The 25,658-nt window shown below is 46.6% G+C and overlaps 11 protein-coding genes across 11 annotated transcripts; 3 read left to right on the forward strand and 8 right to left on the reverse strand.

The window, feature by feature from the left end:
• Window positions 1–3: 3 nt before the first annotated feature.
• PEX2_106410 (uncharacterized protein) lies at window positions 4–180 on the forward strand (the record flags this gene model as incomplete). The annotated part of the gene is made up of 1 exon (XM_016747909.1): window positions 4–180. The coding sequence occupies one exon, from the start codon at window positions 4–6 to the stop codon at window positions 178–180; it is 177 nt and encodes a 58-aa protein (XP_016593028.1).
• Window positions 181–1,023: 843 nt separating this feature from the next.
• Window positions 1,024–1,600, reverse strand: PEX2_106420 (short coiled-coil protein; the record flags this gene model as incomplete). The annotated part of the gene is made up of 2 exons (XM_016747910.1): window positions 1,024–1,207; window positions 1,299–1,600. The coding sequence occupies 2 exons, from the start codon at window positions 1,598–1,600 to the stop codon at window positions 1,024–1,026; spliced, it is 486 nt and encodes a 161-aa protein (XP_016593029.1).
• A 4,503-nt stretch (window positions 1,601–6,103) lies between these two features.
• On the reverse strand, window positions 6,104–7,765 carry PEX2_106430 (putative glycosyl hydrolase; the record flags this gene model as incomplete). The annotated part of the gene is made up of 1 exon (XM_016747911.1): window positions 6,104–7,765. One exon carries the CDS (start codon window positions 7,763–7,765, stop codon window positions 6,104–6,106), a length of 1,662 nt encoding a protein of 553 aa, XP_016593030.1.
• Window positions 7,766–8,769: 1,004 nt separating this feature from the next.
• Window positions 8,770–9,368, reverse strand: PEX2_106440 (RBM8 family RNA-binding protein; the record flags this gene model as incomplete). Its single annotated transcript, XM_016747912.1, has 2 exons — window positions 8,770–8,997; window positions 9,120–9,368. The coding sequence occupies 2 exons, from the start codon at window positions 9,366–9,368 to the stop codon at window positions 8,770–8,772; spliced, it is 477 nt and encodes a 158-aa protein (XP_016593031.1).
• An 821-nt stretch (window positions 9,369–10,189) lies between these two features.
• Window positions 10,190–11,264, reverse strand: PEX2_106450 (Bax Inhibitor family protein; the record flags this gene model as incomplete). The annotated part of the gene is made up of 2 exons (XM_016747913.1): window positions 10,190–10,670; window positions 10,735–11,264. 2 exons carry the CDS (start codon window positions 11,262–11,264, stop codon window positions 10,190–10,192), a joined length of 1,011 nt encoding a protein of 336 aa, XP_016593032.1.
• Window positions 11,265–11,546: 282 nt separating this feature from the next.
• On the forward strand, window positions 11,547–12,252 carry PEX2_106460 (EKC/KEOPS complex subunit CGI121/TPRKB; the record flags this gene model as incomplete). The annotated part of the gene is made up of 3 exons (XM_016747914.1): window positions 11,547–11,677; window positions 11,826–11,886; window positions 11,953–12,252. 3 exons carry the CDS (start codon window positions 11,547–11,549, stop codon window positions 12,250–12,252), a joined length of 492 nt encoding a protein of 163 aa, XP_016593033.1.
• A 717-nt stretch (window positions 12,253–12,969) lies between these two features.
• slx4 lies at window positions 12,970–15,633 on the forward strand (the record flags this gene model as incomplete). Its single annotated transcript, XM_016747915.1, has 1 exon — window positions 12,970–15,633. One exon carries the CDS (start codon window positions 12,970–12,972, stop codon window positions 15,631–15,633), a length of 2,664 nt encoding a protein of 887 aa, XP_016593034.1.
• A 367-nt stretch (window positions 15,634–16,000) lies between these two features.
• PEX2_106480 (putative C6 finger domain protein) lies at window positions 16,001–16,655 on the reverse strand (the record flags this gene model as incomplete). Its single annotated transcript, XM_016747916.1, has 3 exons — window positions 16,001–16,039; window positions 16,133–16,393; window positions 16,470–16,655. 3 exons carry the CDS (start codon window positions 16,653–16,655, stop codon window positions 16,001–16,003), a joined length of 486 nt encoding a protein of 161 aa, XP_016593035.1.
• Window positions 16,656–17,505: 850 nt separating this feature from the next.
• Window positions 17,506–17,688, reverse strand: PEX2_106490 (uncharacterized protein; the record flags this gene model as incomplete). Its single annotated transcript, XM_016747917.1, has 1 exon — window positions 17,506–17,688. One exon carries the CDS (start codon window positions 17,686–17,688, stop codon window positions 17,506–17,508), a length of 183 nt encoding a protein of 60 aa, XP_016593036.1.
• A 968-nt stretch (window positions 17,689–18,656) lies between these two features.
• PEX2_106500 (uncharacterized protein) lies at window positions 18,657–19,528 on the reverse strand (the record flags this gene model as incomplete). Its single annotated transcript, XM_016747918.1, has 2 exons — window positions 18,657–19,370; window positions 19,445–19,528. The coding sequence occupies 2 exons, from the start codon at window positions 19,526–19,528 to the stop codon at window positions 18,657–18,659; spliced, it is 798 nt and encodes a 265-aa protein (XP_016593037.1).
• A 2,616-nt stretch (window positions 19,529–22,144) lies between these two features.
• On the reverse strand, window positions 22,145–23,249 carry PEX2_106510 (ER lumen protein-retaining receptor; the record flags this gene model as incomplete). The annotated part of the gene is made up of 3 exons (XM_016747919.1): window positions 22,145–22,714; window positions 22,774–23,075; window positions 23,150–23,249. 3 exons carry the CDS (start codon window positions 23,247–23,249, stop codon window positions 22,145–22,147), a joined length of 972 nt encoding a protein of 323 aa, XP_016593038.1.
• Window positions 23,250–25,658: the final 2,409 nt, after the last annotated feature.

Consider the following 25,658-nt stretch of genomic DNA (forward strand, 5'->3'; position numbering starts at 1 on the left):
CGAATGTCGAGAACGCATGTGAGGAAAGACAAGAAGATAAATGGACTGCTCCAAAAGACCCCAAGATGCTTTCCATTTCCCACGCCGTTCTGTTGTGGCGATGACCGTCACCATGCAATGCCCATGACGAAGAAACATTTCAATGCTCCAACAAGAGCCATTCAATCAAATCGAGTCTAGTCCCAGTCCCCAAAACGCCCAAGGTGCTATGCATCGAAAGACAACAAAAAGCAAGAAAAAGTACAGGTGAAACGAGTTCACAAAACCGCCATAAAAACAAAAACGCCAAATGAAAAGAGTGAGGAATAAGAGAAGAAGAAAAAGGGGCCAATAATATCGACAGGGTTGAAGAGAGGCAGAGTGGAACACTGCGTTAGATGATGGGATAACTGTAGAGGAGGTTGCACACCGACTTTGAAGATGATGTAATGACGGGAAATCAAATGCCAAGAAAGTCAGGTGGTCACTATGCAAGCAGGCATGCAATGATGTCACGAACAATCCTTTGAAGGTTCCCCCTTGAGTAAATAATTCGGATTCAGCCTCAACCCCCCGGGTTCACCAGCCGATCCCGGTTAAACAGGGGGACTGTGGAGATGACGACTTTGTGGCGTTTAACCCGAAATGTGGTGTGTTCAAGGGTGACCACTCGAACCAGTCGGGTGGCAGAGGTGTGAGAAAATGGTAACCGTAAGATTGCCCCGACCCCATTTGCAGAAAGAGAAATTGTTGTAACCAGAAATTCCCCAACCCTGCTGTTTGATGAGACCGTGACATGCTGACATTGGGCATGTAACTCATGGAGCGACCGCTTGGAGGTGTGGTGAGAAGAATAGTCCGTTGACCAGGGATTTTGTCGTAATTAAGTGAAAGTGATTCGAATCTTGGTAAAAACCAGCGACCGTATGTAAACGCATGGAAACGCCCCTCCCTGCCGCAAAATAACAGGCGATCCCTCCCGGTTGACGTTCACGGGGTGAGGTATTCGGCCACCTTGCGACATCTGTTCGGAGGAAAGCCGGTTTATTTTTGTGCTTTGCGTGCTTTCGTACTGCGGGTCATTTCGCTCTTGGTCATGTTGCGAGTGAGACCACCGATGTAATCTTGTAGAATTTTGTTCTCATTTTCCAGCTTATCGTGGTCCGATTTGACCGCATCGATGCGTTCGGCGAGAGCTTGAAGGGACGATTGGAGAGCCTTTGCTTGTCTATTTTTTTTAGTTCGTACGGTTAGCTACCGAAATCTTCGAATTGATGTAATTCAGTTGTAAAACGCTTTGAATGCCTTTGTAAACTCACTCCTGCAGGGTCTGTCGGGCCTCCTTGCCCAAACGCTCCAAATCAGCCGAATTACGCCGTGGGCTCATTGCACGAGCGTCGTCTGGGGGAAACTCTTCCTCCTCAATTTCAATTTCGGGGTGGTCCCGAGGGACAAGGATCGAAGCACTGGGTTTGCGGCTCGCCATTCGCGGACGTTCTGATCGGCCCCGACGCTCAGTTTCTGCGTCGGATATAGAAGAAGATGACGAAAGAGATGACATATGCATGTGGCCACCGTCGTTTGGTTGCGGCAGAGTGTCAACAGGAGAGGCTTCACTCATTTCTGTATCTGATGCCATAAGGGTTACTGCTCACGACACGCAGGATCGAAAGGAGGTCCAGGATGGCGGTATGATCAAGCTCCCACGACTGGGGTTTGCGGATTGAGAAGAGGCCGGAGGTTAAAAAAGTGGCGGCGTATGAACGACCACGGTCTACCCCTAGCGATGTACCCCAGATGAGAAATCTGTGTTACGCTTGAGGTAGCTACCGGGTCGAGGAAAAGTCGAGAAGGATGAGAAGGATTGTGCAATTTTCAAGACGACCTTGGCCGACTCTTGACTAGGCGAGTGATTTTTGAAATGCGTGGTTTGAGATGAATGCAATTCGAGATTGGTGGGAAGAGGGGAGGGAAAGGTAACCGGAGTGGGTTCAAAGGGAAGGTCTGTTTGGGAGGGGGGGGAGGTTTTTTTCTTCCTTCTCTCCGGAAAGAGGTTGGTAACACAAGGAAGGTGGGTTCGAGGCTAGAGATAATTGTAGGGAATAGGTTCAAAGAGAAGAGACAGATAGAAGAGAGAGAGAAGGAGTCAGAAAACCGAAAAGAGCTTTGGGGGAAAAAGGAAGAGAGTTTCGGTATCGGCGTTACGGCAGAGGGGGTACATTCAAGTGACCTGACTTCTAGTAGTACGGGTGTGGTACAAAGGGGTACCTATGGAGTCTCCAGTATAATAATTGTCTATCTTAGCACCTTTTCAGTAGGGTGGAGGAACCCATGTCCCTTGGATCATCCCTCCGAGAGGAATCTTTTCTTATTCTTCTCTATTTGTTTCTCGATTTTCCCTCGATTTCTGTATTACACACCTTTATTTAGCTGTGTACTCCATCGTGAATTAATAAATGTATATATTACAAATTCATATATTAAATGTGACATTCAAACAATCACCTTGGTCTATGTTGTAGATAGATATAAATTTCAAATATATATAAAATAAAAAAAGAAATTCAATAACCCCGGTGAGGATTCAGAAAAAGGAAAAAAGAGGGGATTTCTAGAAATGAGAGGCGTTCAGGAACTAACGGGTGGCTCCTTAGATTCCCCTTTCCACACACACACCTTTCCGGAAAGTACCCGATACACCGCCGTTCCCTATTTGAGCCGTAGTTCGCCGTAGTTCGATCAAGTACTCGGTACAAATTGTAGGGCATACTTCTTCTGGTTCCGCTCTTCTACCTCCACCGCTAGTGTTGATTTGACACGTATTGTGAAAATAATATATCTTGTTCTATCTTGTACTCCGTATATTGTACGATGTACGGAGTATGTTATATGCTTTTTTTTTTCTTTTTTTTCTTCTTTATATTTCATAGTCACCTGGCTCCGGGAACTTGGGTCTTCCTGCATTATACGGAGTAGTTCGCTTACAACTTACCTAGCTATCCCGTCCAGTAACCTGGGGGAATTATAAAAATCAAATTCAATCTTATATTGTCTACTATATACAGTATTTATAATGTAATTATACAATATTGCACATGTGGCCATACCCCCGTCCTTCAGGGGAGGGGCATGCAATGTCGATCGAGCCTCAGAGGCAAATGACGCCATGGATATCATTGGCCCCTACAACGTAATTCCCAGGATTATACAAAGTACATCGTAGTGATATAAAGTACTCCGTATATATATGAGGAATACTACCTACTTCATATACTTCTACGCAATCTTTGCGGTGTATACACCTCCTCGGTGCGGTGAAGAGAATTCCAAGGGGTAAATACAGCCCGCCCTTGGGCAAGATCGACCGAGGGACAAAGGAGTACCAATACCCGTACAGAGTACTCCGTACATCCTTAAAGCTCAAACAAGGATGTCCTAATAAATTGTTCTATTTCCAATATAAAAATGGTACTCCGTACACTGTTATTGGAAGGCAGGAAAACACATCCGACAATAAAATCCCCGTTCGCCCCTCGTTAGCCGCCTCCACCGCCACCAAAAAAATAAATAAACAAAACAAAAAACAAAAAAAAAACCGTACAGAGTAGATTCACAGTTGAGAATACTCGGGGAAACTACCTGACTAACTCACCTCGCAGGAAAGTTCAGTGGCACAACAGCATTTTTTTTTTGGGCTCCGCACCTAACGCCTGTCGTAATATCCCGCGACCACTCACCATCTCCCGTCCTTAGCCCACTCTCTCACAACCAATGTGCGCCCAACGCTTGGGCTACAGACGATCATTCATTACCGTGGATTCTAACATGCTTCCTTACTATTCGATAGATCTCTCATCAAAAAGGAGGTGAAACTAAGTGCCATCATAAGTGCCGATCTCAAATCGTTTTCAGTGCAATACTCCCCGGTCCCGGCAATATACCGTAAGTTGTACGGAGTACGGGAGTAGGCACTTAAATCATCAAAAATTGCCGACGTCACTTTTCAAGGTCCGGGGATGTGTACTAGTCTTCCGCTCTCATCGGTTTCCTTGTGCCGAGTTAGCCCCATCAAACTTAACACAAAATGTGATTTAAGGGAAAAGATATCATACGAAGTACATACACAATCTATTCTTGCCCCGCTTGGCTCTGGTGCTTATGCGGTTGATGACAGCCAACTCACCCCCTCTATCAAACCAGATGCGTTCCTAGATCCCGTTGTCAGATGACTTTTAGCCCTAGGGGAACAGTTCTACGCTCAGGCCTGATCCCGTATCTAGTACATCTCTCGTGAACACAAGTGTAACTACCAGAGGTCTACTTGTAACCCCGTACACCCTCTTCACCGAAGCCCATGAGGTGGGGTGCGTGTGACATGCTTTTGGGTCGTAATCTAAAAGTCGATAAGAACCGTGTTTAAGATTGGTATTAGTGTATTTACCCAACATAAAGTATTTAAGGTCTAAATTATTACAACATATATACTCCGTATTGGTTCACAATTATATTGGTTCTACTATGGTTCCCGCTAAATAAGAGGGAAAAAAACGTGGTCATCGGGGCAACTGAGACACAAATCAATATCAGACCATGACACTTATATCAAACTATTGGTATTAGTGTTACATACTTTGTTTATGAGACATCCGCGCACATCGTAATAAACCTTGAAATTGCTTTTTTTTTATCTTTTTGGCTTCCCAAAGAACGCTACTCCGTACTCCGTACTTCGTATGACGGTCAAAAACCCAAGTACCCGCCGATCTACAGGTACATTTCGTCGCGTTGATTCGTGCCGTACGGAATCCCGAACCCCCCACCTATACGAACACGTTTTTTTTGTCCCTCATTACGGAGGGGGCGTCAAGGATGCTTAGGCGCACACTACGGAGTAGAGTGGATTTTCTTCCCCTTCTTTTTGCTTCTATTTGCCCCTCTCTAGGTTCTAAGTGGCCACCTTCCCGTCTTTCCTCGATGTTGGATAATTTAGGTCCAATCATCTTGACTAGAATTCCAAGGGTTAAGGGGATTTCAAGGAGATTTTATTGTGCTGCATCAAGGTATGTCACTCTGATATGTCCGTTTGTAGTAGGGTTTATCTGAAGGAATATACTTTGTACTCCATGTATGTTGTATGTGTAGAGGCTTTTTTCCAATCATTCCATACCTTGTTATTTGTTTTCCTCCAATGGCTCGAAGTAGATACCCGCCTAGTTACAATAGAGTTTAATATCAATATTATAGCCGAGGACATCAATTTAGCTTGGAAATGTGCCGAAGAACTGGGTCTTACATCGCCTCACATCATTGTATAGGCTGGAGAGTAAACATCGAACAGCATGTCCGTGGCAAAACCAATATGAAAGATCTTTCATTCATTGCGTAAGTTTCACTTCGAGAACACAGAGATACTATTGTTAGCTTTCTCGTGTATATACTGCAGCAAAATTGGTACGGCATAAACAGACCTAAAATGGCAAGAGTCATCGACGTTGTGTATCAATCGCCAGAAACATGTCTTATATTCTAAGTCAGCCTCAAAATGTCCTACAATGTCTCCCGCCAAACCTAATGAGGGTAACACATAACAGAGACATTTCCCGATCGCTTGCCACCAGTGTCCACTTGTCGCAGATCCGAAGATCATGTAATCCGGTTTTCAGATTTTAGATTCCTGTTTTGTGTGTCATGCTTTGCGGAGATGGATCTATCGGTGGCAGGTGGGAGCCGGGGATCTATTTCTGCCAATCATTCTGTCTAGAAATTTGATGAGTGTGCGCTGTGAGATCCATATGTAGAGGATCGGATTGAAAGGCTAGCACTGAAGTAATATGCTGTTTTCATTGGCAGTTCCAAGTGCGAAGGGAAGTTGTCAAAATATGAAAGAGGGTTCAGCCCTAGATAATGGCAACTATACCTAGTATGGGCGTTGAGATTGTGTCTAGGGCCATGAGAGAAGGCAATGTTGGACCCGAAGGATATGATAATGATTCGTAGTAATTGTAGACTGTATAGGTTGTACAAAAGAGCCCCAAAGCCCTGGATACAATGAATGCAATGAATGGTGTTTATTTACCGAGCAAGACACCAGACACCAAACCCCAATCGTTTCGTTTCGTTTTGTTCATGGGGCATTGTAGGATTGCCATTGATACAAGGCTCTCAACACAGCGACGCCGCCGGACTGTGTTTCCACAGTGCGGCCTCGGCCACGATCGTTGTAGTCTTTTGGTGGGAGGCCTGTAGTCGAGGACTGGGGGTCATAACCGGCATTACGGTAGTCAACAGCGCCATCCGGGATAGTGCTGCTATCCACGATCTCGTTGGCATCCAGCTGATGATATGGGCGGCCCCACCACGTGCCAAACTTGCCATCCCTGTCACGAGTCATCAGAGCAGCCTGTGCGTTGTGTTTAATCCAGGGACCATAGGCACGGCACCGAGTCATATGCTGCTCATAGACTTTGGCCCAGTCGTCATTTGCTGCATGTCTGTGGACCGCGTCCTCCAGGAACCGCTTCTCTTGCGGCTGAAGAGGCTGGCAAAACCCGGACAGATGGTGGAAAAATATCCCTTTGAAGGTCTGTCCATCCTGGGAGCAGACTCCGCGAGAATCACATGCGTCCTCGAGCACACCTCCGCGACCAAGTCCCTTCCACTGCTGGCTGGAGGTATTTGACCATCCGGTAGCCTGCAGTACTTGGTGAATAAGCTCGTGACCGTCCTGCAGATATACTTGCGAGTTTGTGGCTAGCCAAAGTCCTCTCAGCCCGCTGAGAACGACTCCTTGATTGTAGGTGTAGACCATAGAGTTGAGCTCGTCGCATTTCTTAGAGCCGGGATTTGATGCGCTTTGCCAACCACTGATGTGGAAACCATCTGCATAGAGACTGCCGATCCCAGTCATATTTGAGTTTCTGAGCCATTCATACCCGTCAATCGCAGCCTGCAGATGAAGAGGGTCGTGCGGGTGCTTCCATGCGGTCTGTGTGCCTTGTGAGTCGACAAGGAACGGGGCGTCAATAGAATCTCCGGGGAAGTACAAATACATCTCGATGCTTGCGGAGATAAAGAGTTCATTCGTAATCGCATTCTTGTAAGGCATCAAGTATGGGCTCCAAATCATGCCGCCCTCGCAGAGGGTCTTGTCCCAACCAGCGGATGCGAGCTCGTAAAAGATGCGTGCTCTGTGCGCAGCAGAGTTCTGGAACTGGGTACCGTACCAAGGCTCTCCAGAACTGTTGTTTGAGGAGATATAGTGAAGGTCCGAGTGAAGATTTTGGAACTTGATATTCTCCAACCACCCTAGCACGACCCACAGCATGTCATCGTAAGCCTGGTTTCTAATACTGAAAGAGTTTTCGCCAAAGTAAAACGCGGAAGTTTGGCTGAAAAATCTATTGACCGTATTCTCAAGCCTGAAGAAGGATAATCCTTGCAATTCATCTGTGCCGGGAATATCAAGCGGACCTGAGGTTAGAGACGAGAGCGCTGCCGAAACATGTGTACCCAACACCGCCGCGGTCCAATCGATGCTTGTCGGCCATGTGCCCTGCCACATCACGAAGTACCCGTCTTGCATGACCTGCAGGGCGGCGATAAGATCCTGCAAGGTATTCAGAATGGGGTCGTGAATTGACCCTTCCGGCGCTGATCCAGTACTCCCAAAGACAGTCTCTTTTGAGGAACCATCAATCGAACTGGAAGATGCAGACATTCCCAATACTTCCTGAGATGGATACGCCAGCGCATTGACCACAGCAGAAAATGATAGGAAGAATAGCATAACAATACGGTATAGAGATCGTGATAGCCCCAAGGGGGTAAAAAATGTGTGTTGGGGAGCCATTCTGCCTTAGGACATATATCCTGTCAGAATCAGATCCCCAGACACAAGATTCTAGAGGCCGTATATAAGAATGGAGAGTAAGGAGTGCGCAATGACAGCGACTAAAAAAGAAGAATAGCGATAACCTCATGCGCCATGCGGGGAAAATGGGGAAACGGGAAGGGTTAAGCTTAGTCACCAGACCCAGTGCCCCCGGGTGAGGACATCCACATCCATGGTATGTGGTATCAAAGCCTTTACCTAGGTATCACTCCCCCCTCTTGACTCTACTATGCTAAAGTCAAAAAAATTATTTATTGATCATACTCTGGCGCCACATGGTTGTCGCATGATGCATCCCACCCCGTAAGAATCCTACATACATGTAGGTATGCTACATCGTGTACTACAGAGTTCTAATGTGCCATTTTTTTATTTGTCTTGAAATGAGTCGCGAGACAAGTGGTCGTAATGAAGGGTCACTCGTGACCATTCATCATAGTGTACATTACCTCTAGAGCCTGGGCTTTGGGTCCAAGGTTGTCCTTGTTGACCAGATGCTCATACAGCAATTTTCAATTTTCATCAAAGGAAGGGCCTTTCATTTCTGAGTCAAAGTCAGCATTATTCTAGTGAAAGATTAAAAGCAAATTCCCATACCATTATGGCAATCTATCGTGACGCCGGCACGCACCTCTCGTGTGTATGTGTCCCATGCACACCCACACTCGGCCTGTGGACCCATACAGGTTCGATTGAAGAGAGGTCATGCCGGCGAATACTAGGTGATATGTCCATCATTTGTAGACAAGTTCTGGCAGGAAGGGTGGGCAAAGGTTCGAATGAAACAGCGGGAGGCATTGGAAAAGAAATGCGAGAAAAAGCGAGGCCCAGGTATCAAATGGAAGATCACAAGCAGTGTATGCTGGTCAAATTTTGTCGTTCCCATTCATTCGGAAAGCTTAGTCCCGGTCGCCGCTAGCTTCGGGGCTGCGACTCCGGTTGGGGCTTCTGCTGCGATTCCGAGTCGCTCGGCCCTTTGGCCCTCCGTTCTTGTTCTTGCCAGATGGGGGTGGGCGGACAAAGGCATAGTCGACATGAAGCGTCTGTTCGAGGAGCTTGTAACCATTCAGGTTCTGGATGGCTTCACTGGCCTCGGGGAGAGTGGAGTATTCGATCAATGCGTAGCCCTACCGGAATATTAGTGTTAGCGATCGTTTCATTGGATGTAAGTCGACGAGGGTTCCCATATTTCATAAGCGACATTGCTGAGGGTCGATCCAGAGGTAGTTGTGAGATTGAGGATGCGTACCTTGACGTAACCCGTTCGCCGATCAAGGTTCAAGCTGAAGTTTTTGATCTCACCATACTCCGCAAAGAGTTCAGTGACATCTTCCTCCGATGATTCCTCGTGGATATTAGAAACGATGATAATCCACCCTTCGATACTGCGCACAGCGACCGCGTTCCCCTGGGTGCGTGGCTCAAAACTGCGGTCCGATTGCTCGGGAGCGTCCTCGTCGTGTGCGACAGGAGGGTCAATTTCCATCTCGTTCGACATGTTGTAAGGTAATGGAGCAAGAAGACTGGTGCGACTGTGTTGGTATTATGTTGGGATGTTCAGTCTGCACGTTTGTAGTGGTCAATGAGTCGGGGTCTGTATCGCGATCTGAAGTCTGCAGAGGGCGGAGGGCGGTATTATTGGACGGCCTCTTGGGCGGTCTTGAGCAACCTCCCCATCAAGAGAAGCTTTCAATCACATGACCATGACCTGCCCTTTCTAGTTCGGTCTATAATAAATTCGAGCGCATTGCATTGTATATACATATGTAAATGTATCTAAATGATATCTCTTATTTTTCTGGGCACAAGCTAGGCAAGAAAACGCTAGGTTGTATAATATTGTTGTAGAAAGCTAGTTACGGTATTGAATCTCTACCCAGAGCCTGATATGGCTACACATATCCATCTAGAACTGGACACTACCTTTCTACGTAAATAGTCGACTATTAGGCATTGATATTATGTTATTTTACATTGACGGCTTGCAGCGCGTTTCTTTCTCTTCCAAGGCCGGAGTCTGTAGACTCAAATCATTATCACTATGTTTTTGAATGTAGCAGAGTTGTCTAGGGAGTGGAGATTTGTATTCGCTACCCTGTCTGTTGTATGTCTCAGCAAGTACAAACAGTGATTAACTGCGCTTGCTCATATGATGAGATATCAAAGTTAAAGAGCCAAAAAAAAGGTAAAAAAAGATAAACAGTTGGTTCAAATACATGGTTGTCGGACGACCGAGAAAAAAAAAAAAGAAACACTAATTCTATGGTTGGACAAACCTGAGATTAGGTTGCACAGTTAATACAGTGGATATAAAGTAGCTTAACGACGGTTGTTGCCCATGCCGAGGATCTGGACCATGCGGATGAAGATGTTGATGAAGTCCAACTCAAGGCTGACGCACTCGTTGACCACATCACGCTTGATCAGGCCGCGCTCGGCAAGACGAGCATGGTGCAGAATCTTCTGCACGTCATAAAGAGTGAAACCACCGAAAACAGCAAGACCACCGTACAGCCAGAGGCGCTCAGACCACATCAGAGTGCGAACCGCAGTAGCAGGGAGGACCATAGGGGCGAGTCCAGAGAGAGCAACGATGGTCACGCCGGCAAGAAGGGGACCGCCCAGGTATAGGTACTTCTCCTGCTTGGCAGTGGCACCGACAAAAGCGATTGAGCCCATCATACCAACAGTGTAAAGACCAGCGCGAGCGAGAATAGCAGGGTTCATGAACATCAAGGGGGAGAGAAGAGCAGCCTGGGTAAGGTTGAAGAGAGTCCAGCAGCCATACTTCATGACGTAGCTAATTGAACAGTTAGCTCATTTTGTTTTCCTGGGAAACAAGAAAGAGAAGGCGAAAAACTTACTTATCCGGGGAAGTGTAGAAAGTGCCGTACATGGAGCCGATGCTGCCAACGAGACCGACACCCATGACGAGCCACGGGTTCATGGCCATGAGACGATAAGACCAGCCGCTCATGTGGAGGGCGCGAGCAGCAACACCAATGATACCAATACCAAGACCAGTGTGCATGAAAGTTTCGTTCAAGAAGCTCCGCTCGTAATCAGGCATACCGCCGTCCTCTCTCGTTTCACGGTTGAAGATGAAGTTGGTTGCTAGAACCGTACCACCAATAATGGCAGCGCCATACACCAGTTTCTGGGTCATGTTACCACCCTGTGCAGGGTTGAAGCTCTGCTGCATGTATGTACGGCGGAAGGCATTTTGGAAGTTCTGACGGGACTTGGCGAAGATCGAGGACGAAACGCCCTGAGGCTTTGTTGCTTGGGTGGGCTTGATGGGAGAATTGTGAATGAATCGGGCGGTTTTTGTGAGCTTAGGGACCTGGCGAAGCGCCGAGGATACAGCGAACGGGCGCCGTAAAAAGAAAGCCATGTTTGGGATGGGGATGTGTCGAGAATCAAGATTGAGGAGATGTTTAAATGTCGGGCCCACGGGTGATATGGAGACGATTACTCATGTTCCGCCTGCGACCGCTTAAGTCCGGAAAATTCCAGAATTAGTCACGTGGGTCAAGAAGTGGGATGGATTTGTAGACTCACAGTGGACTCATAGTGAACTCCAGGGCTCACTTTAATTTTTTTTTATCAGATCGTCCTGATTACAAATACGTCATCTTCTTTTGATTTCGGTTTCGGCTTCGGTTCGATTTCAGTCATGGCCTCAAGTCTAGAGACGATCAGCCTGCCACATCTACCATTGATGCCCGTGCATGTTGCTCTATATCGCGATGTTCAAAATGCCGCCTCCCTGAAAGGCCAACTTCTCGCCGGTCATACAGAATTCGAGTATGCATTTATTGACGCAAGCATGGCATGTTTATTTGTTCTCGAGAACTGAGAAAAGGAACTAGTCCACTAACACCAAGCGACAGGTTCTGTCAAGGGCTCACGCTACTGCTGCAGTATTCAGAGCAGTTAATGATTACATGCACAGTCGACTGAAATCTCATAATGTGCATTCTGAGATCGTGTTCTCATTGAACCCTACGAATAATGTGGGTTGCCAATTCTAGGAATTAGCTGCAATTTTGCCACTAAAGCCGGGGCTAACACGGACTTAGATCACTGAATCATTCCGTAGATTTGGTATTACCGATTCAACCAAGGACCTTTTAGTGATCAAGGTCTCCGTCTCTCCGGAGATAACACATGAATCCGTTGCGGCCCACTTGGATAGCTCGGTTCAAGGAACACCTGTGCCTTTCGATGACCAGACACTCTCCAAAATCTCTGATATCAACAAGATCAAGAAAGCGTACAAGCTAGGTGCTCTGCCTTCACCAACGGCCAAGGAGAATGATGAGGCCAAGCAACGACTCGAAAATTCCTTGTTGAGTGCAATCGCCTTGAGGGGATCATGAGCAATTGCCTATATCAACCAACCCAATCCACTGTGCCCGAAATCCCTAAAATTGCTCTGGGACGAGTGGGAAATGTATTCATTTTCCAAGCTCTCGCTGTTCTCTAGTGCGGGTTATATTGAGCTCCAAATTGGCTTCACTTGAGAATATGCCCATCATCAATCACAAGCAGATCACCATGGTTTTGCTGAGATCTACTATTCCTCGACCCCAAGGTTGAGCAAAGGACACTTCAGATCTCTCTGTCGAAACAGTGCACGAAGTTAAGATAATGATAAAAATTGAATGAAATGTTCCAGAGGCGCAAGGCATGTTTTTATAGTTTGACGCGTCTGATTCTAGCCGCTTGTTTAATGTGATACAGCACAGTAAAAATGCTTTTACTCAAGTCGAGAATTAGCTGATCGCATCAAGCATTCAGCATAAACATATTTAAAACGAATCCATTCTGTTGGGGTTGAATGTAGTTGATTGCCCAGCCGAACTATGTTATCGACTCCAAACTTTGCCAAGACCGCGGGCGATCGACCGTTAAATCGAAACATTGAACTTCAATCTCAACGCAACTTCTCCTGCATACCGAACTTGCATACACATTATATTGTTTTTATTTCGGTACAAACGCTGCCTAGGAGATGTCTGATATAGCAAACTCGAGCAGTACACGCGACTCGCCCTGATCAATCAAGCAAACACCCAAAGACGCGACTCGACACGATGGCCAACATTGCAGATGTGATCATTCTGTCATCCTCTCCAAATCCACCACGGTCGCCACCTTTGGGTAAGCATGATGCAAAGCCGGTACCTCACGCCTTGCCACGAGGTGCAACGCCACCGCCAATGGGTTCGACACCCGATTTAGCTCAACCTCACACGCGTTCCCGTTTTTTTCCCACTCCAATCGCGAGCACCAAGTGTCCTGAGGACGTGACGAAACCAAAAAAGCGATCGACAAAGAAGGATCCTACTTCAAGTACCAGCAAGCAAACTGCACCGAGCAAATCCCGGCAGAAGGCGAAGAAAGTAGCAGATGGGCCAGGAACAATTGTGCCTGGGGACCCTCAGCCAGAGACTGTTGGCACCCAAAATGTCCAATTGAAACCGACTAAAGGGCTTCCTCGAAAAAATGCCAAGAGAAATGATGCAGGAAACATGACGCTGGCTGGGAAAGTTACAAAGACAAGCGGTGACCCACCAGCAAAGAAATCCAGCAAAGGCGGGAAGAAGACGGTTGCCACAAAATTATCTCCTTCGGAGGATGCTCCCGAGAAATTAACCCCCAAGCCCAAGGAATCCAATGTCTTAGGAACGGGTGAGGTGTTGCATCTGGACGAGGCAATGAGAAGAAGGATGGACTGGACACCACCAAGGGAGACCGCTTACGAAGAAGTCGCTACCGTGAACGATAGCGGAAGCCAGGATAAAGACCATGATCTGAACCTTACGGGTGGGTTTGGCAAGCTGCTATCCGATTATAATTACTCTGGATTGGCTTTAAATCCCCGCGACCTTGTGCATAATGCAAATGGCGGAGGACCAACAAAGCGTCGACGGATAGAGCTGGTCAATCCTGAAATTCAAGCATTACTCAATGGAGGGTACTCTGATTCAAGTGATCAGAAATCTGCCCAAGGAGAGAATATGACATCTTTGAGAAAGCCCAAAAAGACAACCAAGGGCAAACCTAAGAAGTTTACCACCCTGACGGCGCGTATGACTGCTCAATATTCAACAAATGATGCAGAAGAGGATGAACCGGTGATTGATTGCCTTCCGGACATCAGAACGACAAAGGGAAAACGAAGAAAGGCCAAAGAGACAGAGAAACAGTCTTCGTTCACTTTGCTTTCCCCGGGAGCGGCTGTCGAATTTCTAAATGATCAAGATCTTGTATTCGGCACGTGCAGTCAATTGGAAAGAGATGATTCGCCGCAGACTCTGCGAGAAACTCAGCAAGCCATCCATGTGTCCGAGGGTCTTTCGTATCCGGGGGGGACGCGCGATAAGGACTCCAGGGCGATTCAAGAATCATCTACTCGTTCTGTATCAAGGTTGGCAGGCTCCAGAAATATGTGGTGTGTTGGCGCCAGAGACACTGAAGGGTCTTTGATTCAACCAGAAACACTTAGAGTGGTAGACTTGACAGATGAGGGAGAGCCTCCTACAAAAAAGACCCATGATAACGTGGAACAAGCAAGCCAAAAATCTCTTCGGAGGGACTGGTTTGAGCTTGAATTCGCAGACATAGATTCACCTCCAGAAAAGAGACCATCATCGCTACCATTGACAGAAAGGAGCTTGGATTCAGACATGCATGTTCAAGTTCCAGTTCCAATCCCGGCAGCTACAGCTACGGCCATGGCCAAGGCGAAACCTGCGAAACCTGCCAAGCCTGCAAAGGTAGCAAATAAAACCCCGATTGAAGCGGTTGATGCCCAGCCAACTACCTCGCAAGCGCCCTCAATGCCACAATATACAGGATTTACAGACGTGGAGTTGTCTAAGCAGATCTCCACTTATGGCTTCAAGGCAGTCAGGGGCCGCAAGAAGATGATCGATCTCCTTCAACAATGTTGGGAATCGAAACACGGTAGCAATCCTACTTCTGACAGCCAGCCTATATACCAACCCGAGCAACCGAAAGAACTTGCCTCTAAAATGGACAATGTCCCCGAACCCGCCTCGGTTGCGAAGGCGAAGGCGACGGTCAAGTCTAAATCAGGAACATCTATAAAAAGCCAAAATTCACTTGGCGCGACAAAATCAACTTCTGCCTCGCAAACCAGTCTCCAGACAACCCCAAAGAAAAACTTAAGGAATCCCATCACTGGGACTTCTTCGTCATTCATTGATGTAGAAGAGATTCAAGACTCAGAAGAAGAAATCATCCCCTCTCCAAGTCAAGTACAAAAGCACTATACCGACATCTATTCAAAATCCAAGACAGGCAGCCGGGTGCAACACCACTCCTTGGATATCCTCACAAAAAGACCAACATCAAGCCCGACCAAGCCCAAGGTTGTTTCTAAGATGTCAGTCAAAAGACCATCATCCTCTGCATCCACCAAAGCCACGCAAACAGCAGAATCCTCTAAAGAAATCAGCCTGGCAGAAATATCTGCAAAGATCACCCAGGCTGTTCGCGCCCAGCCTCGGCTCTCACCACTGTCATCATCTCGCGGTAGCCGTAGTCGACCGACATGGCATGAAAAGATCCTGATGTATGACCCTATCGTTCTGGAAGATTTCACAGCATGGCTCAATATCGAAGGGCTTGGACTTGTGGGTGAGGATCGCGAGGTTGGCACTGCATCTGTCAGGGAATGGTGCGAAAGCAAAGGAATCTGTTGTTGCTGGAAAAAGAATGCCAGCTGGTAAAGGGGCGATTTTTTATTGCATTGCATTTCTATTTTAGATACCCGGTGCACGAATTGGCATTACACGATCATACTACATACACCCATTGACGTGTTCTCTCGGAAATAAAACAAACAGATTTGCTTTTCTTCCCATCTACTGCAAGAAATATCTCGTACTTCACTTAACTACAAGACGAAAAGTCCACAGTATTCAAAATACAAGCATTTATGTACTCAAACAGCAAATCTTGTCACCATGTCCCATTCCCCTTTTCTCGGTCATACACTTCATCTCGGACAGGACAGGAGGATGCAAATAGGAAACCAAACACACGAGGTATGATAAATTGTCTAGAGAATAGCAAGGACGAAAAGGCTCACCACAATCACAGTAGACTATGGTGATTTCTGGGGTCAAGGTCCGACTGGCAATTGAGTTAGCCCTGTTTCCCAAAGACAAGTAATCGGAACGTGGATATTTCGATTCATAGGAATTCTAGAAAAGAATGAAGACGTACCTCGTAGTGATCCATGAGATTGGCTCTGTAGGAACCGTCGAGACAGTCCTGTAGCTGTGCGTTCTTCTGCTGAAGCTGTGTGATCTGCTCCTTCAGGTCCTCGGTCTGTTTCGTGAGACTCTCAATAAGGGCCCGCATTTGCCCAGCCTCACCACGCACCCAGGTCTCACCGGTGACACGGTCAGTGACTTTGCATGGGATGTTAAGGATCAGGCAACAAGCGCAGCCTCCAAGATCGGGCGTGCACTTCATCTTCTTGAGCTGGAGACCAATTCAAATGCGTTAGTATGGTATTCCAGGTCAAAGCCAGCGTGATATCGGAATATGGTAGGCATACCTTGCAACGATCACAGGCCTGACCGACACGACTGTGGGACTTCGTGACCTTGGCTCGCACCATGGCTGACCAGTCGGGCTCTGGGTCGTAGCGGCTGCGACGAGTCTTCTTGGCCTTCGGGACATGCTCGCTGGGTGTGTCGTTGACGAGGTCGTCGTCGGGGATTGTAAAGTCTGGAGTATCCATGATGGGATTGGACGGTATTGTTCTGGATGGTGTTGTTTCTGGAAATGATGGTTAAATGGGTTCCCATCTCGTCTTCTTATGCAAAGCACCGAAGAAACAGTTTGAGTCTGTGTCTGGGAGCTTGGAGTACTTGCCTTTCATTTTCAAGGCTGGTTCCAGGTAGGATTCACTTTTCTTGTGTTTTCTTTTTACCTATCCAGAGAAACGATCTGCTTCAGATCTCATTCTGGACACAAAGCCTTTATCTTTGGGAAACTCCCTTTGTATGGCTTCGCTGTCTCAACGGAGCGTATAACGATTAGACTGTTTCACCCTTTATCTTTGTTAGATCTAGAGATTCTCACTCAGGGTCTCTGAGTCAAGGACAGAGCTATTGTTATATACGCATGGCTATTTTGCACGTGGCATACCTTGTCATTGTTCTAGAAATTTTCAGTCTTAGACCCCCAACCTTTCTTTTTCTTTGCCTTCTTTCAATGAGAGTTGCTGATCTTTTTTTTTATTATTCTTTTCGATGTCTATACACCTTGTCTGAGAGGAAGGAGAACCTATCTCTCAGATCCCACGTGAACGGGAAGTTCAATCTTCGCGTTGGAGGTATAGAATTAGAACTATGTATATCCCATTGTTAGATGCATCTTTCTTTGACCCAATGATAATGGTTTAGTACTTGCCAGTGCAATATAATTTCTATACGTGGCTATGTCCATTTGCCAACGCTTTATCAAGCTAACCTCACCAGCTTTACACATATTTCTTCAGTATCTTCCTCATATACAATATTTACTCGTGAGTTATTATTCCCAAAGATGTGTAACAAGAATAGTTGGCCGCTTCGGCGGCCTTATGTCTATCTGGCAGTCTTTTTAATAGATATTTTGCTTGCCTTCTTCAGTTCCATACACAGACGGCAGAAGAAGGCGGAGATAGGTTTAATTTGTGAAATAGACTTTTCTATGTATAACAGTTGAAATAAAATATAAACATCGGCCTTCAGAAATGAGAGCTTTGGAAATTCGATAGCTAAGTGCATGGCTACGAGTATCATCCGCATCTACGACATAGTAAATCTTAGCAGGACGGGAAATTGGCTCTCGGTTGTATACTAGTATTACCTTTTTAAGGAAATGACCAATAGACCAACTTAATATCCAAAAATAGCTGCTCGGAGAAAATCTAAACCTTTTAGGTCTTCACAGCCCCAGACCGGAGCCACTACTCCATCATCCTAGATGCTGCACTCAGCTCGAAAAGGAAAGTTCAACAGAACATAGTTGTAAATCTATGAGAAATGTGATAGCAGTGAAAATGAAATTTGAGATAAAAGATAAGAATAAAATTTATAGAAAATGGTGTAATAGCAAGCGATGTCTCCCAGCTCTGCAAACATAGTCCTATCAAATCCAAGGCTGATCATGACAATAATGGGGGCAAGGGTCGGATAAAGAGTCGATCAAGTTGGACCTTGGAATAGGAAGAAAAGAAATAAAGAGACCATTGAAAGAAAAAGAAAAAATCCTGAAAATGAATGAGCAATGAGAAATGAGAAGAGAGAAAAAGAATGAAAAAAAGAATGGCTCATGAATCTATAAGGTCGCATCCTCACTGTCAGTCTCCGACTCTAAGGACTGAGCTCGAGTTCGTTTTCGAGACACAGTAGGTGACATAGGAGCAGGGTCAGACATAGCAGATGGCGATTCGCTCGAACGATCACGATGTTGTTGTTTTGCATCCAGAAGCCGAAGTTGAGTTCTGCATTGATCAGGCGAGTACAGCCTGGTACCTCCGAGTTCTTTCATCTAAAAAAGAAGATCAAAAGACACATTAGAACTTTTTCTGTTTCATATGGGCATAGGAAAACTCACCTTGTCCGAAAGGTAATGGAATTTATCTTTTGCCCAGATCCCATGGGCGTGGATCAGGAGTTTTATCTAGCAGAATTTCATATCAGCACGGACTGCTCAACACATGTATACTCCAGCCCAGGGAGCTTCTTTCATACTATGTGTTGCGGGTGGGGTACATACTCACATCTGATTCTTCCCAGCGCACCATTCGCTCTCGGAGGCGGCGATGAAGACGCATCTGCAGACGCGCCTCGGAGGCATCTTTATTAAATCTCTCCCGGAACTCCTGACGCACGACCTTCCAGGCCGTTGCTTTATCACGCAGTTCTTCAACGAATGCGTCTTCGTCTTCTCCTTGTGGGTCGCGCCGTCCGCGGCCTGGAGCCCGGATCTTAGGGAGTATGTGTGAAGTTGGCTGGATGTGCTGCTGACGATTTTGCTCCATTCGGAGAACACCCTCTGGATTAGGAGCGATGTTGATTGGTGTGTGGCTGGCCTTCTCGAGCGAGGGCGTCTCCGAGGATGGAAGTTTGGCGCGCTTGGCTGGGGGTGGACCCTGGGGCGACGGGCTAGGCGTCTGTTCCACGCTATGCGGGATGCCGCTTGGGTCCGTAGCATACAGGTAGGCGGGACTGGGAGCTGAGGAGCGGGGGAAATCATTCGGGAAGGGCGCAGAGATACCAAGACCCAATGGTGCTGAGAGGGGATCATTAAAGTTGTATTGGTAATCTTGTGTGTGGTAGCCTTGGGAGTGGTGACTGATTGCTGGGCTGGGATTAAACGAGCCACCCGGAAGACTGACTGGTGTCAGGAAGCTAGACTGGGCTAGAGGCTCTGTGCAGTAAGGGCTGGATCCCAAGAATGGGGTCTAGATCGTATACGGGGTCAGTTTATGTTGCAAAAGTATACAATGTCCTGTGGCAGAAGTGCGTAGGTACATACCGGTGGCATTGGGGGCCAATGGGCTGGAATGTCTTCATAGTACTCTGTCAACTCCTCAGAGGGGATGTCCGAGCGATTAGACATGATGTTGACTGGTTGCTCTCAAGAACATAAAACACGGGGAAATTCACTGTCCACTGCGTTGTCTGAGTGGGGAGAATAAACGCCGAAGCAGCAGAATGTGAAACGAGATATGAAACTCGAGGTAAGGGAGGATGTGGGACTGCAGGCGGCTCAACTTTTAGGGTTGTATGTGTATATCAAAGGCCTTTTCGCTCTGAGTGTTGAAGAAAAGATTCACGTTCCCAACCATCGACGGTAGTCGATCTTATAAGATTCATGCGAGCAAGAAAAAAGAGGGGAAGATTTAAAAGCAAGAAAGATGCACAATTCCGCTGTCCTCCACTTCGAGGGATATCACAGCCAGCACCGGGATGCCTCGTGAGGCAAGATGTGAACAATCAGTCGAGGTATTAACCATAGGCTCAGAGGGCACCAAAACAGAGATCAGTACCGCCGATGAGCGTTATGCCGCATTAGAACGTAGGGAAACTAATGAAAACTCGACGAGAGCCTATATTTAAGCGCTGCGGGCTCAATAGTTCAATATTGATATCCATATTCCGCCCCCATCCCTGACCGGGGGCTCAGACTCTGCATTGTGAATAGGAATTAAAGTGAGTCTGTGGATTTAGACCCACTGCAATGGGCCAAAATAAAATAAAAAAGGGAAAAGAAAAAAAGCAAAAACGCAAAAAAAACGCAGGAAAAATGTGTGCTGCTTAGGGTTGTGGATGATCCTCCACAAAGGAGCCAAAGCGTAGCGCTTAGAGCTCTGGAGAGGTCCAGTGGATGGATTAGGGAGGAGCCCCCATCAAAAACCATAATATCCATAATATCCATACTAAACCCGTCAATTACCATCCTGGGTCTCTTTTTAGTTACTTTGTAGACATAAAACGTTCAACTGCCCCCAAAGCTGATATGGCCCCCCTTCTCATAAAGATATTCTGCCCCAAGTCAGCCTTGTTGACAGCCTATCTACTCTAATGATGTTTCATTTTGGCAGCCCCCACGAGCAGAAAAGAAGAAGACAAAAAAACCCTCAACTTGACGCTACTGGATTCCAACACACCGGTTGTGGGATGGAAGGGAGGGATCACGATCCTTCTCCATGCATTCTCCATTCCCCATGCAGAAGCGTTGTTCAAGATGGGCGGCTCTCGACTGGCCAAAGATGGTTCAAAAATCCTCTGAGGCTGACAAGACCCCACGAGCCGCTTGGTGGCTTTGTCCACGGAGAATTCATGACCGCTGGTTAAGCGCTGATGCACACACCCGGTAAACCCCGGTCATCTTGAAGGCGCAGAACAACCTTGGAACTTTCTTTGTTATTGTTTTTTTTTCAGTTGATTTTCTTGATGTTCTTGCTTCTGTGGGGATCTTGGGGTAAAAAAGAAAGAAAAGACTAGTATCGTAACTGTTTTTTTTTTTTGGTTTTTTTCCCTCTCTTCTCCAATCTCCGGTTATCGTTTGCTTTCCGGCACATCGGTCAGCTCTCTCCGAGCCACGTCCTGCTTCTAAGCGCCCGAAAAAAAGCCAGGCGTGTCTGGGCCGAACTTAATACGCTCATTTCATTTTGATCCATCTGCACATCACCTTTTAGGAAAAAGGCACTGCATATTGGGAGCTGGGAGCTGATAGCTCCCAATCTTGGATGGTGATAAACCAACATTGACGACCTTATTTGGCCCCCAATTCAGCTCTGGGGCTAGATACCGTGAGATATTAGGTTTACACATGCATTAAGGATTCATCGCCAACATTGGGCTGGAATACAGTGTTCTCCTCAATTCGACTAGGTTAAGGATCTCTCAGTCGGGCTGCAACTCCATGAATCAAAAGAAACTCATGCTTTGAAGATCTGCGTTCCTTTGTGGGGCAACACTGAGACCTTCTAGACTACCCTACCCGTATTGTGGCTATTGACTATTGACTATTTCTCACTTTTTCACCGTTGTATGGGAACTTCTGTTATTTCTGACATTATCTTATGTGCTGACCATTTATCCAAAGTACATACTTTTTGGGGGCCGAATGCTCTTATAGGTGTCTAAAGACGAAGTGCTCCGAGATCAATAGATACCCTGGTAATGTAATATTCTCAGGATCCCGAGGAGAGCGCCCGCATGAAAGCGGCAGCTAAGAAGAAAAGCCCCCAACAATCCGGGACGTAGAACTACAGATGTACCGGCCGGTTTCCATGCATACAGAGTAAATCAAGGCAGTAAAGGACTACTAACTACGGACTACTCCGTAGGTAAAGACTAAATGAGAATCAGAATCCATAGCGGGCTACTACTGACATTGAATGGCATAAAATGACATAAAATGACCCCCGGGTAGCATCGTGAAACTGCGTAGGCTGAGCAAACATGGCCCCATAGACTTGGGGCCAGAATACGGAATACTTCGTACATCTTCTCATTTCCCGATTCGATCATAAAAAAAGGCCCGAGAATCAAAAGGTGGGTATCAAATCCCGGGAGATAACCAAACTAGAACGGCAGCGGGTCTTCCCGTGCCGTCAACCCATTTAGGGCCCATGAAGACTCTGCGCATCATCCAACAACCAACATAACATGACTGACATATAGTTATGCCATGCTGGGGCCGAATTTTCCCATAGCCAATCATCACTTAACGAGAATTGTTCACACGGTGATCATCGGTTTCGTCCTCGTCCCCCGAAAACCCATCTAAACTATCATCACGATGAGGTCCCTTATTGTGACCATTGCTTTCCAGGGTATCATCAGCTGCGATGGAAATACCACGAGCGCCCCACCGGTTGTGGTTTGATTGGCCATCTACCCCTTCCTCCTCGTCTCGAAGGTGCTGTTCTTCATCTGCGGAGCCTCGCGATGCCCGGAAATTCACCACGCGATTTACCAGCCAGCTGTTTCCATAGTCTTCGGAGTCAACGACACCACCATTGCGAAGCTTGACTCGCTGGCGCGAATAGTATACCCATGCAAAGTCGACATAGAAGGCAGTCTGTACAATGCCAAACACGACCGCGATCCAATCATTGAAGGGCTCCTTTCTAAAGAGGCGGACTATCCAATTGAGGATGTAGAATGCTCTGTAGGAGCCCAGAGCAAGGAGGTAATATGAATCGATCACCGTGGGGACAGTTGTCTGGCGAAGGAGAAGGAGCTGTGGCAAAACACACACAGACTCAAGAATAATGGAGAAAGCCCAGAAAAACTAATTGATCAGATCAGTTAAGCTGCAGAATATGGATAATCCGGGTTTGACCAACTTACCTCAATGACCCATAAATTGTAAGGCTCTCTGTCGAGAAGCCAGATTGAGATAGGTGCCAAAACAACGGACCCAACCACAGACCACGAACCGAGCTTCCAAGCTCGCTCCCTCTCTCTCGTCCGCGGGTATACTTTCATCATCAAGAAGATCAGGTATGAGGACGAGATGAGGTAGAATAGCTTGAAGGAGACATTCCAAATGCTGTGCCACGTGCCGCTCGTGTATGTGTGGGGATCAAATAGATCAAGATAACGAAATATGAAGACGACGCCGTAAAGTATCTGCGTGAGGAGTGAGACACCTAAATCAAACGCATGTGTCAGTAAGCTCTGCAAGGTACATAGGCAATCGGATTGATACAAGGGGTGTACGAACCCTCGGCGCTCTTATTCTTGTGAATAGCCCAGAGAAGGACACATATTGAGCCTGCATGAGACAGGTCTCCAATTATACGAAAGACATTCCAAGCCACCATGGCTAGAGGGGTGTGATCGGAGAATCAAACAGTGAGTTGAACGTGGGGCGGGTGTGGACACCTGTCAAGCTATCACCATTGACGTCGGCGCCAAGTATCTGGCAGAATGGGAGAATCAAGTGGCGTTGAGTAGATTGCAATGGAAAGGAATTCTTTTCTGAGTATGTACGTTCCCTCCAATGAGATCAAGGTGCAGGGAGATGCAAGAGTGAAGGTATATTGGCGCTGTTGGAGTGACTGGGGGAGTTCGTTATCGGCGATCCACATGAGCTCGGGCCGCGTGTACCCTCACGTGAGGTTGACGTCAGCGCGTAACTCGAGGCTCTGGAGTCGTTGGATGGCGAGAAATATGGTGGAATAATTTTATTATACAATGACGAAAGAGAGAGTTGAAATTTCGGAGTTTCTATCTTGTTGCCTGATGCCTGGTGATGGTTGACATGTGCTGTTCAACATTGCGGTCTTCGATGTATATATTCGGGGGTACTGACAACATATAAAACAAGTACACAAAATATCCATGGATATTTGACTGACGATCGGACTTCGAAGAATTAAACATACTGTGATCAACATTGCTCTTGACAAGCCATATAGTCCATGTTTTACCGAATACTCTTGGAGGAGATGAACTAAAGAAACGAAAGATGCGGGGAAGTTTATGAGCGAATACTATGAGGACGTACAACTTACCCGATAGATATTTGAGTCATTGAAAGTTGATTCGAGGCTCTTCTTAAGCTTCTCGAGTAATACCGATGATCTGGGATTCTAGTTAAAACCAAGATCTGTTTATTTGCGCTTGTGACTGTGGTAGATTCGAGAAGGCCTAGATGCTCCGGGTGATGCAGGCGACGCGGTGAGATTCCCAAAGTAGACGTAACTGCTGTAACATGAGCACCTAGGCAGTACCCAATGGTCATAACTGGCATCGTTAATGTCGCCCGGTGTAGCGACCAATGATTTAGTAAGAACGAGGCTTGGCCTGGTAGGAAGGACCCTATTTCATTGTAGAACGGTTGGAACAGTTGATTGGGTAAAAACAGCAAGGAATTGGTTATATTCGAAAGGTTCTTTTGTTGTTTTAGCTGAGAACTCAATAATATTGGAAGCATCTGATGAACACATCCAATGGATATCTTTTTTGGCTTTGTTGATCGAGGAACTTGATATTCCTAGATCTGATAGAGAAACCTTTTCCAATTTATTAAAACAGGGTGATGCAAGTCATATTTACCCCAGCGACTCTTGGCAGTATCTTTTCCCATTGATAATATGCCGCACCAGGCAAAATCCAGCACACCTGATCCTCTGGGTGCATCATCCTCCTAACTGGAGATACTCAACCATTACCATTTGATATCTCCCAGCCAATTGACGATGCCAGGAAATCCAGTAGTCCTGGTTGACTTGGGGATCTTGGGGATTAGCGATCTTGTCGATTGTCGCTAATTGGAGATTGACAGGGGGATGGACTGTTTGTGTGACAAAGAAAATGCCGGCAGGATTCTGAGAGGCTAGACTTGAATATATACACGCCTTGAATGAACCCCGTGCAGTATTATGACAAAAAACAAATGCTGGTAGGGTCCTCCAGGCCCCATACCCCATAACACGCATACCCTCAACGACGACCTGCATGGGAGGCAGAGAGGGGAAATGGTACCCCGGTGGCTTTACACGAAACCGTCTTGTGGCTGATCTAGCCCGCCAAGTTTCGGGTTGGACGGAGACTTCTACTTCTGTCAATTGAATGATGGTGATTGCGGGATGAGTTCCCGGGGCCACTGGATGCCTTTGCAATAATTAGGCCCTCGGGCACATCGTTGACTCGCATTGGGCGTGTCCTGTCATCCTCGCACGGTGTTGTGAGATCTCGCCGGGTCACCGGATTTTGGAACAGGCCACTCGCGGGTCTCTTCGGCCCAAATGTCTCATGGAAACTGCCGGACGTGGTTATCTTTGCTTCTGCATCTTGATGTCGGTCGAATTGGATCACAGGACGAGTCATAAATTGTGACAGGGCCCCTGTCCGGGCATCGGTTCCTAGGCCAGGGAAGAACGGGTTGTGGAATGCACCGGAGGGGAGTGGTTGGAGGCGCATTTGAATCGACACTGAATTTTAATTTGATTACATGAAGAGTCTACATTTGATATAAGGAGAAAAAGCACATTAAGGAAATGATTTTACGAGTGACAGATATATAGAGAGAGTTAATAGAGGGGTTAATAGGTAAATAGATCCTGGGAAGATTAGAAGAATGATAGAAAATCAAAACATTCAAGTAAAATGATTTAAACATCATCAAGACCATCAAGATCATCAACTATATAAACTTTATATTATATAAAAAACCATGAGAAGCTATATAAACCATATAAAAAAACAATATCTACAAGTTGCCCTAT

Source organism: Penicillium expansum (assembly GCF_000769745.1).
Source record: "Penicillium expansum strain MD-8 chromosome Unknown contig368, whole genome shotgun sequence".
Classification (NCBI taxonomy): Eukaryota; Fungi; Ascomycota; class Eurotiomycetes; order Eurotiales; family Aspergillaceae; genus Penicillium; species Penicillium expansum.